Source organism: Nelumbo nucifera, chromosome 3 (genome assembly GCF_055504915.1).
Source record: "Nelumbo nucifera cultivar China Antique chromosome 3, China Antique-T2T, whole genome shotgun sequence".
Taxonomy (NCBI): Eukaryota; Viridiplantae; Streptophyta; class Magnoliopsida; order Proteales; family Nelumbonaceae; genus Nelumbo; species Nelumbo nucifera.
The window spans coordinates 49,077,244-49,089,157 of record NC_142651.1 but is presented as its reverse complement, the minus strand read 5'-3'; the positions used below and the strand labels follow the sequence as shown (position 1 = coordinate 49,089,157).

At 34.1% G+C, this 11,914-nt stretch overlaps 1 protein-coding gene across 2 annotated transcripts; it reads left to right on the top strand.

The window, feature by feature from the left end:
* The first annotated feature begins 5,968 nt into the window (after positions 1-5,968).
* Positions 5,969-9,746, top strand: LOC104609534 (small ribosomal subunit protein uS19). 2 transcript variants are annotated; one of them, XM_010275864.3, is made up of 4 exons: positions 5,969-6,110; positions 6,196-6,344; positions 6,437-6,494; positions 9,244-9,746. In XM_010275864.3, the coding sequence occupies exons 1-4, from the start codon at positions 6,108-6,110 to the stop codon at positions 9,490-9,492; spliced, it is 459 nt and encodes a 152-aa protein (XP_010274166.1). In that variant the 5' UTR covers positions 5,969-6,107; the 3' UTR covers positions 9,493-9,746. The 2 variants fall into 2 exon arrangements, with proteins under 2 accessions (XP_010274166.1, XP_010274167.1); XM_010275865.3 differs by having other exon boundaries at positions 5,971-6,110; positions 6,199-6,344.
* Positions 9,747-11,914: the final 2,168 nt, after the last annotated feature.

The following is an 11,914-nucleotide window of genomic DNA, read 5'->3' as shown; positions in this document are numbered from 1 at the left end:
TGTAAGCTGCGTTTGAAAATCATGCAAATGGAGTGTAAATCCTGATTTAGGGTAAATTTGCACTTTGGTTGACTTTGCATTGTGTTTGGCAACATTACATTTATGCATTGACAAATGACATACTAATGCATATTTATATTGATAATAAGATGTAAAAGTACATCACATCAATAAAAAAGAAGTAAATTTGCATTTAAGTGGGCTTTTGATTAAAAAAAAAAAAACATATGCTTTATTGGACGTTTGCATCTATTACAGCTAAAAGTCTGTTTGGTAAGAAGGTAAATTTATCGGTGCAAAACTAACCCAATTTTACAATTTATATGAACCGTTTTACACTCTACATATTTGTACCATTTCCAAATGCAGCTGTAAGAATTAATTCAGTGTTTTTCAGAGTGAGCTTGTACCTCTTCACCTTCAATTTGGAGATTTTTCAGTGTTAGTTTAGCTTGTTTCTCCAAGCTGTGCCAACGATTGCACGGTAGGGCACCCAATAGTATAATGCAATAAAGTCATCAAGATCCATACAAAAGTTTTTGTGCCAGGTTCCAATCTAACTTTCCCTCCTCCTTTATCTGGGCTTGGGTTTGGGACCAACAGCATAAGACAAAGCTCACATTTAAGGCTCCATTCGTTTTCGTTTTCAGTTCAAATCTGAACTGAATACAAATTTTGTACCTGATTCAGCTTTGCATCCATATGTTTGTAGCTATGATTTGCATTCTTACCTCATATAAAATTTGTATTTTTTGTCTCATTTGCACTCATTGTCAATGTAAAATTTTTGCATGATATAAATTTGCACCACCTCTCTCTCTCTCTCTCTCGTATTGCACCACCTTCCTCCTACATCATATTGCTTTCAACCTCACTCCTAAACAAATAACCCTTCTCCTACTTCCAGACCATACCATTTTACTTTACAAACAAATAAGACAAGGTCAAATTTGAAGCTAAAATAAACCAGAATTTACACTCAACTTATATATTGTAATCACATACATATACACCGATGCAAATGAAATTCACATTGCAAACAAACAAAAGCCTAAAAGAAAAACAAGAATTTATAATTCAATGATATATGAAAAATAGGGATTAATTTATCATGTATATACCAAAAAGGTATGATTTTAATTCCCGATGCCAACTAGTATCATCATCATCATCCAAGCCTTAACCCAACTATATGGGATCAGCTACATGAATCCTGTTTTACCATTCCATTCTATTTAAAGACATCTATTATTAAATTATGAGTACTTCCATCATTTTATTTTAACGCATTCCCATTTTGGTCTTTGTATCCATAGCCCTACTAGCCCCTTTAACTTGCAACAGATTGCTTCTATTTATGAGGAAACCTTTGCACTAATTTTCCTTATTCTAAAATTATGCTCATTAAGTCTTAAAGTCTAGTAATTTTGTTTTATTTAAATATTGTATCAATTAAGAACAAAAGAAAAGAAAATATTGTTTCTTTACATACTTTCTCCGTTATTGCAAATAAAATTAGATTTTAGAATTATGTTGTTACAAACCAACTAGATAAATGATTAATTAAATAAAATAAATATGAAAAAAGAAAATATGTTTTTGTCTTTGTTAAAGAATGCAAAAACAAAGTACAAAATAAAGCAAAAAAAAAAAAAAAAAACCTACTTTATCTGAAACCCAAGTTACAAGTAGTGAGGCCAAGGTTGAATATAATGAGAATTTAGTGGGTGACTGCGTGCATGCAAGTTCCCATTGTAGTTAAATTTTTGCAAGATTTTGTTCCACATTCCCTCAATCAAAATTGAAAGTGTTCATAAATAGTTATACTTTGTTAAGAATGCAACTTTAAAACATTACACTCATAAATAGTTATATATATTTGAAAAAAAAATATTTTTTTTATATAAATTAATAAAATGCATGCATGGGTTAGCAGGTCGGGATCAAGCAACGTACTCAAGTCCCACACAAGCCTAAGCCCAGCTCACAGCCCAAAAACTCACGACCATGCAAACTCAGTTCTTGGCCCACCCAAGTTTATAGCCGGTAGCCCTAGTCTTGCTGCACAATAAAATCCTTTAAAATAACTTAATCTTGAAAAAGTGATTTTAATAGATGTTTCTTTTACACTGATCATTTTAAGTTCAAAAAAAAAGGAATTACTTAAATATACCTTGAGCAAATATGTTAAGGCTCCGATTGTTTGTGATACAAACACCGAACCAGGGTATTTATGTATCTCGGTTTGTGTTTGCAAGCGTTTGTTTGATATGTAAAAAAGTAATGATTATCATATAAAAATGTATTTTCTGATACTTTATGTACTTTGAAAAGAGATAGTCGGAGTATGATGGGCCCACATTTTGCACCGATTTCAAACAAACAACATAAGTGCAAAAACAGTTTAAAATGTGAGCCATGTTTGCATTCATGAACCAAAAAAAGGATAAATATGCAATGTACATATTTGTGTTTACATTGCAACCAAACACAGCCTAAAGGGCATATCATCGGAGTAGGTCATCTCTGCTTTGATTTAAATAAGAGATTAGATTCTATACCCATTTAATCATCTCCTTACTCATTTCCTTGACACAAACAGCTCCATTTTGAGTTGTTTTGGGTAGGGATGTCCACGGTTCGGTTAACCATGGGCAAATTTTGCAAACCAAACCAATACCATCGGTTTTTTCATTTCGACTATGGTAGGCTTGCATCAGGGTTCAGGGCTCATGGAAAAGTAGTCAAACTCCAAACCCAAGCCAACCAAAGTTGGGGCCATATTTGGGTTTTAATATCAGTTTAGGTTTAAGATAGGGTCCATATTTAGGGCTGGTCTTGAGACTTTGGCCCTTGACGAAACCCATCTATTACATGTCTGCCCTTTACTTTATTAGAAAGAACCGAAGGGGGTTAAAAGAGATTTAAGAATAAAAGATGGACTTAGTGGGGGAAGAATAAAGATGTTACAAACATTAAGTATTGAATATTGAAGAGAGAGAAAATGAGTTTTAAGAATGATCTTATTATAGATTAATGATGCATTTTAATGGACACAATTAAAACCTAAGAGATTTAATTTTAATAAAGACAAATAAAACACAATAAACAATTGTTGCATCACACATCATGCCCATACTATTTTTTTTCCAATTTCCGATGCATAAACACAATGGACACACAGTAAAGGATGATCAATGGCATGTTTTAAAAAAATTAGCAAATGGGTACTTTTAACCATAAAGAGCAAATTAGGGTTTTAATTAAAAGAATTTAATTGTCATGTGACATGATATCGTGTACAAACAGTCCAAACATTTCACCAAGTGAGGACCTCATGGTCATTGCTTCATAGGGTATATTTAAATAGGGATTTTTTTTAGTTCTAACAATCTTTGAATTTTGTTAAAAAAAAAAAAACACTATAGACCCTAAAGATTGAAAATGGCCAATTTCACTCTCAAACTATGATGGAAATGTCACGTTAAGCCAAAAAGGGACTGTTAGAGATGTCATGAAGGGTTCTTTTAGACAATGAATAAAATATAATGAAGACATGGCATTGAATAATAACTCTAATACAAAACTAATCGGCCCTTCAAAATCAGCACCAAATTAACTCAAAGACGATTTCTCAAAATCAGCTTATATGGCAAAAATGATACCAAATAATAAATTTTACCGATTTTAAAAAAAAAAAAAACATTGATTTCAAAAATCACTAATTTTTGAAGTGTTTTTTGAAAAAACATTAAGGAATAATCATCATCAATGCCAAACATTACTTTAATGTCGTCTTTCTATCATAGTTCGAGGCCAAAAATGGCTTTTTCAATTTTTAGGGTCTAAGGTAGCTTTTTTTTTACAAAGTTCATGAGCCAAAAATCTATTTAATGAAGTGACTCAAACTCAAGTCTCCCAACGCATTTACATCTCATTACAATTCCAAACCACTATGCCACGTTTCATTTTGTGATTAAAAGTGAAATAAAATAGATTTTATTAACTTTCGTATTTACATGCAATTTTACACGAAAGCACTTTTACAAAAAGCAATTTTATAAAGTAATTTTATGAAAAGGACTTTTACGAAATCACTTTTACACGAAAGCACTTTTACAAAATTACTTTTATGAAATCACTTTTGTGGAAGTACTTTTGTAAAAGTACTTTTACGAAAACACTTTTATAAAAGTTAAGCATTTTTTTTCATTTTCTATTTTTGTAACGTTTTGGTACTTTCTGCATTTTTTTCAATTTTCTGATATTTTTCTACATTTTCTAAAATTATTTGGTATTTTTTTGCATTTTCTACAATTTTTCTGCTATTTTCTACATTCTCTATATTTTTATGCATTGTTTTGCAAATTTTTGGTATTTTTCTATATTTTTTGAATTTTTCTAGTACTTTTGCATTTTCTACAATTTTTTGTGCTTTTCTACATACTTTTTGCATTTTTCTAGTGTTTTTCATGCATTTCCTACATTGTTTTTGAATTTTTTGCATGTTTTCTATTTTTTCTACAAAATTTCTGAATTTTCTGTAATTTTTTGGTATTCTTTCTGCATTTTTTGAAAATTTCTGGTATTTTTTGTTTTTTAATTTTCTACATTTTTTTGGTATTTTTTTGCATTTTTAGGTATACGGGTTGACTTGACTCGTTTTGTCACGTGGTAGTCTTGAGAGAGACGGTTCTCTCAAAAATGTTTTTTTTTTTTTTTCAAATATACAGGTCAACCCAACCTGTTTCTATCATGTGGTAGTCGTAAGAGATGATTTTCTAAAAAATGTTTTTTTTTTTTCGAGTATACGCGTTGATCCAGCCCAGTTCTTTCACGTGGCATCCTTGAGAGAGATTTTTCTCTCAAAAATTATTATTTTGGGTATATAGGCCATCCCGACCCATTTTTGTATTTATAGGTGAGGGTAGGTGGGTTAGTACAGGTGAGGGTGGTTAAGGGTCAATATGGGTGAGTCAGGGTTAAGGTGGGTTTATGGTTCAAAGTATCGATATGATATGCCCCATACGAGGCGTATCGTATCGTATCTTTTGAAAAAGATACAGTCGAACCCCCAATTTTTTTAATAATAAAAAATATCTTATAAGCTTCCCAAAAAACTAAACTTTGAAAAAAAAACTAAAAAAAAATAGTATGTATCGGCCGTTTCTAAGTACCGATACAATACGACCAAAATTCGTATCGTATCAATACTTAAAACCTTGGGTGGGTTATGACCCTTTAACAAGGATTGATGATTAATCTTGGTGGGTCAATAATTAATATGAGTGGGTTGGTATTCAACCCTTACCCAATCCAATCCAACCCAACTCACCCATTTGCCACTCCTACCTAGGACCAAATGAAACTGAACTTGAATCAGCCTTGAACCGATCCTACCTATTCTGTTATAGGGTAGGGTCTAATTCTAAGGTTTAGGGATTTACCCTATCCGAACTAACCCTGATTAGACTTGGTGGAACCTGCCTTAGCACCGGACTTGCCTTGAAATAGACCCAAAATACTTTTGAGGACGTGAACTTTCCGTAATCATTGAATTATTAAGGTTATGTTTGGTTTGAAGGAAAAGGCAGGGAAAAAAAGGGAAAGACAAAGAAATCTATGCAAGGTTAGTATAGGCTTCCCTGTCTTTCGCTTCCTTATATTTATAAAATTTAAATTTAAATTATACCTTTTGTAACGTATAATGATAATTAATAAGATAATATATGTTTATTGAAAATTAAATTTTTAAAGAACATGCTTTTTTTTTCTTTATTTTAAAGGGAGAAATAAAGAAACAACAAATTCCCGAAAAACTTGGAGGTTGATTCCAAGTTCTACTATAGAACTAACTTGACTCGACCCATGCTCATCCCTAACCAAGGATTTTTCTAACATTCACGAAATGTTTGGAGGACTTTTATGTTATATTAGGAACCAATAGGATCCGCTTAGCAAAATAAAAATGTAACATCACGATCTTCCATCCGGTCCGAGTCACTATATATACTCAAGCTCACGTCTTTCTCCAACCCTAGCCGTGACAGAGGGAGAGAATTTGCTGCTAAGGGTTTTAGGGTTTTTTTGGTTCTTCATCGTCAGTCATGGTAAGTTCAAGGTTGATTCTATTTCCACTTCTCACTCTCACACACAATCTAACGTTAACACTAAGCCATTTTGCATTCGTTTTAGCAGGCGGATCCCGAAATAGATGTTGCTCCAGGGCAGCCGAAGAAGAGAACTTTTAAGAAGTTCAGCTTCCGAGGGGTCGATTTGGATGCTTTGCTCGACATGTCAACTGATGAACTTGTGAAGCTCTTCCATGCTAGGGCTCGCAGAAGGCAAGTCTACATATCTGTATTATGCCCTTCATTTGTTTTGTGAATTGGTTTTCCATGGCTCATTTATGCGCCTCGTTTGGTTCTCTTGGCAGGTTTCAACGAGGTCTGAAGAGGAAGCCGATGGCTTTGATCAAGAAACTGCGTAAGGCGGTAAGTTTTTTAATTTATTATCACTCCTAATCTCCACTCATTTTGCATAATTCCGAGTGTCAATTAGTAGAAAACAATCCTTCCTGGATTTTGTTCGATGTTAGAAGTGTTTTAGGTGGTATAAATGTATATCATGATCCAGCGATGTGATTTACATTGTTTTGCTTGAATACTACGAGCTAGATTACCTACTTGCTTGAAATAACAATGCATATGAATTTGACAGCTCTTTCCAAGTCATTTCCATTGTATGAAAATTTTATGCTGATCAGGGTTGTAGGTTTGTTTACAAACATGCCCCTCTGATTAGCCATTTCCAGCATTAGGTTATAAGAAATCCTTTATTCCTCACCCCACCCCTCATAGATCTCAGTTTGTAGTTCATTCAATACATACTACCCTAGAGAACCATTGGGGGGGGGGTGCCTACCTTGGTTGTCACAAGTTAAACTGCTACAAAGGCGTAAATCCTTGGGAGTTCGGGGCTGAATAAAATTTAGCTTCCTTCCTACAGTGTTGTTTTACTTATGGGCATTATGAAATTTCAAATGTGGCTTGGTCAGATGGGATGTTTTTATTCTGTGAGTGATTTTAATATCGTATCAGTACCTCTCTTTTATTGAACCAAGTCTATTGGCTGAAAGAACGATGATGTCACTCAGAAATATCATAGTACTTACTGAAGTATAAATTATCGAATTTCTTGGCTTTCTAAAATTGTGTATATTTTGGTTGACATTCTTTTGGGCTTGGATTTGCATCAATTATTGTTTGTCAATTGGAGAGATATTTGCCTGTTGCCTTGTTATGGTTTTTAAATTTTTGAACTTGTGGTCTTTTAAAAGATGTAGAATGGGTACCACTGTTTTGAAGATAACTCTTACAAAAAATTGTACAAGATGAAGTTTGATATGTTAATAGAAATTGATGGCCTTGGGTTGGCTGGTTCATGCCTTGCAAACTCATCAAATATAGCACTAGAAGGAATGAAGAGGGAATTTCCAGATCATTATTGGTTTCTTGTTGGGTAGATCTTGACAGATTTGAAATTTTATTAGAGTTATTGTCATAATCTTGTAGTGTTCATGCATGTGAGATTTTCCTAAATCTCTACATACTATACATTTCAAGATGATGCTTCATTAATGAGTAATGGAGGGGCAGGTGGTATGGTCTGAACTTTCAGAATTGTAATTTCTGGAAGTTCTTATGGATCTTGGAAGCCTGAACTGCAAAGTTTTGCTAGATGACTTTTGAGGGTTTTACCTCATTTTTTTTCTACAGTGTGTTGAGGAAAGATATAGGGGGGTAATTAGTCCTATGGAAGGTGGAAGTTTTCTTTGGTGGGCCAGATACTTTGAGGAAGAATCTACTAATGGCTGGTTTGGTTCACGGGAGTAGGGGTCTGGAATTGGAATCAGAATATTCTGATTCCAACTGTTTGGTTGGGCAGATTAGAGTGTATCTAATACATACAAAGAACTTACACAAGGTTGGGCCATCAAAATAGGAAATCTAGTGTTCTTTATGTCTCTTTACTTATGAACATCATACCTTATTTGTAGTAATTTGGTGTACTCTTCCAACTTCACATCCGAGACTCCAATTTTGATAAAATGATCAAGATAAATAATTCTATTAGCCTAAACTCAGAAAAGCTGTGAAGGAAAAAAGAACACTGAAGTAAGATCTTGATCACTTTGGAGATGGGACTGTCCCACATTTTCTACTGAACTTCACTCTAGTGGAGTTCGTTACTGTCTTTGCAGACATCTCCAAAATCAAACTATGGGTTTATTCAGCATGGTATCCACTTTTTTTTTTAAATGAGCTTGGAAATGTTTTGGGAGGTTTTCTGGTGGATCCACACCCAGCACAATTACTTGTGTCCAAGAGGATTGAAGTAACTAAATGCCTGAAATCTCCTACTAGAAAATTCAATCTAGATAATAGTGTGCCAAAAAAAAAGATAATGCGTAGTGTAGTCAATGCAGTGCAGCAATGACTGTTCGTTTTGGCATTTCTTGTTATGTGTAATTACTAGTTGGTGCCTAGGTGCTGACTGGTTATTTTGCAGAAAAAAGAATGATATTGAACATTTAGTTTACAAGCTTATTTTGCAAACAAATTAAAGTTAGGCTGGATAGGCTAAGTTTGGGAATCACCTAAAAAAGTGACCTTGAGTATCGGCTTCTTTGTGGAAACTCCTTGCCAACAGACCAACAATTGGAAGAAAAATGAACTCCGCTGCCTGCTTTTATTTTATTCCTTCTATCTATTTTATATATCATCATATGATCATGATATTATTGCAAACAAACAAATAAAGGTTTAAAGTGGCACTGTGATAGATCTATTAATGCTCAGTCCTCCAGGGCGATCTCATCATGAGTATTGATTTACTAGTTAGTGATTCAATGGTTTGGCCCTTAATTTTCTATTTCATGTCTACCATTTGATGTATTCATACCGAAATTATGTGGTCTTTGTCATTCTTCCTGTTATACCATGTGTTCGAACAGAAAGTTCTTGAATCACTAGAAAGCTACAATGGAACATTTTCTTTTTTTTTTTTATACTGACTGATACCAATCTAGCAACTTCATGGTAGGTCAACTTTTGCGAAGTATATTTTATACTGTTTGGGATTGACCTGAATTTTGTATTATGTAATCCATTCCTAATGGAAAAAGAAAGGATATACATGTCATACTCTTATAATTTGTTATACGTTGCTGACTTGAAACAGAAACGGGAGGCTCCACCTGGTGAGAAGCCAGAGCCAGTTAGAACTCACCTTCGGAACATGATCATAGTACCAGAAATGATTGGAAGCATCATTGGGGTTTATAATGGAAAGACCTTCAACCAGGTCGAAATCAAGCCCGAAATGATTGGTCATTACCTAGCCGAGTTCTCTATCTCTTACAAGCCAGTTAAACATGGTAGGCCAGGTATTGGTGCTACCCATTCGTCAAGGTTCATTCCTCTCAAGTGAGATCTTCGTTCAAACTGGGTACCCGGGGAATTGTTGTGGCAAGAGTGGTTCTGGTGCAATGTTGCTGCGTATCAATTAAATTTTGGATTTTTAGTTATTTCGTTTTCGAATTCCTACTCTTAGTTCAACTCCTGTTTGTTTTTTTGGTGGTTCAATCTCCACTTGGATATATATTTGGAAGCTTTGCTTAATCAAAGTATGAAACTGAACTATGATTTTTTTTATCAGCAATAGGAAAGTTTTTGTTGAGGAAATATTTCTACTTTTAGGTAGCCTCGCCTACCCCAAAACAAACGTGACAAAAAAACAGCCAAGAAAAGAAAAAAAGAATCAAACTACATTGCATTTCTACAAGGAAAAAATTGCTGGTAATTCTGCACATTTTAGGTGGTGAAATCCAGTCCTGATGTTGCAATTGTGTATGAAACTGTGAATTTGTGAGTTTGGGGTGTTTGACTAAAGTTCGATCAATTTTTTGGATGGGGGGCCAGCTCTACCCCTCGCCTTTCTTTTAGATCCTTTCTTCCATTATACCAAAAAAACATCGATCAAACGTTTTCTACGCCGTTTCTGTCTTGCTAAGGCCAAAAAATGAAAAACCAAAAGCGAAAAAGTGATCCATCCAATGGCTAGTTTAAGGGTCTGTTCGTTTGCTCAGAAGTCGCGCATTTTAAAATGTAATAATTATTATTGGAAAATAAAAAATTATATGATTACAATTTAAGACGAAATAAAAGTTGTATGAAATAAAAGTTAAGACGAAATGAGCCTTAACTTATTTTTTAGACATGAACAAAAATCACTTCTCATCAGATGGCCTTGGATTTTATTCATTCGAGTGTTACGAAGCATTCATTTTCTGGCGTTGCTCTGAACACTCGGAGACCTCAACATCAAAATGATGAGTATGTAATTACAAATAAGTTATTTGGCTTAAGTTCAAAATTAAATCCATTAATTTTCTGGTAAGCCACTTGGGTAATTGCACTTGCATGCATGGTTTTAAAAAATGACCTGGAAATGGAATCGATTTGGCCACCAGTTTTCAGGTTGATAGTTTGAATGTCCAGTTCAAATGGATGTTAATAATGAAACAAAATTTAAAATAAATAAATAATTAAAAGTAAAAAACGGTCAAAAAATTGTTGAACGGGTCAATTAGGGGTGCTCGCTGTTTGATTAACCAAACCATGGGTTTTTTTTTTAATCAAACTGACTTGATTGGTTTTTTAAAAATCTCAACTGAAACCAAATCGAAATTTGGTTTTTTAATGTAATTATTGCACAAGGTTCACCTGTACCAATTTGGTTAATCATCGGTTTTTGTACAAGGTTTATCGAAACCAAACCAGTCGGTTTGACTTTCCGGTTTTTTTGCTCTCTTAGGGTTAATGGTTTGACCACCCAGGTCAATGGATCATTGATTGATTCAACGTTTTTTTACCACAGATCGAGTTTGGTGTAAAATGGAACCGGTTGCCTGAACAGTTTCTGGGCCGAATAGTCGGACCATCCAAATCAATAGGGGTTCAAAAACCATGCTTACCTAATAAAAAATGCATTTACTTGTTTTTTTAATGAAAAATGATAATTAGTTAAATTTTTTTAACCATTTTACCTAAAATGCAATTATTAAAAAGGAACAATTTTGTTTCATAATATTGTCAATTTTTTCCTTTATTGGTAAGTGTTAACTTTTTCCATAGCAATTACTTATCCACCTAAATGATAGGGTATATCACTTGCCTGATATATCCATTTGGTGGTATATGGGAATGTTACCATTGACCAACTCCCCCCTCCATTTATGCCTTAAATGCAAGAGTGAACCCAGGAAATGGACCATTTATAAGCAGAACAATGCCCTACCATTTAATACAATTAAATGCACGGCCCCGTTTGAGAGAGTTGAACTGAAGATTTAATTAAGCTGATTCAGCTGCTTAAGAGGTAGAAGCAAGCAGCCCTTCAAATGACTGACAGACGGTCAATTCGGGCACTGAATTTTTCACCAAACATATAGCTTATAGGATGTTTGTGTGGGGCCAACCTCTTTAAGCCCGAACTTCATCTCTCCTACACGAGCACACATACATCCCCATCCAAGTACATTTTTGTTGGTTTACAAGTCGGGACGTAGGGCCTAAGCCACTTCAGGGTAAACTTTTTCCTTTTTTGGGTGAAAACTCGAGCCTTCAGATTTTAGTAACGCATGAAATAGAGAAGTGATGCATTTCATTTATAAAGTGGCCATATATAAGTAAGAGTGTCGATGGACTGGTTTTGGATTGGACCCCGTCCAGTCCAAAATCAATTTGGATGGATTGGACGGACCAACAAGATATATTGGATTAGATCAATCCAGTCCAAAATATTTATTATATTGGATTAGATCTGATCCATTCGTAATAAATTTATATTG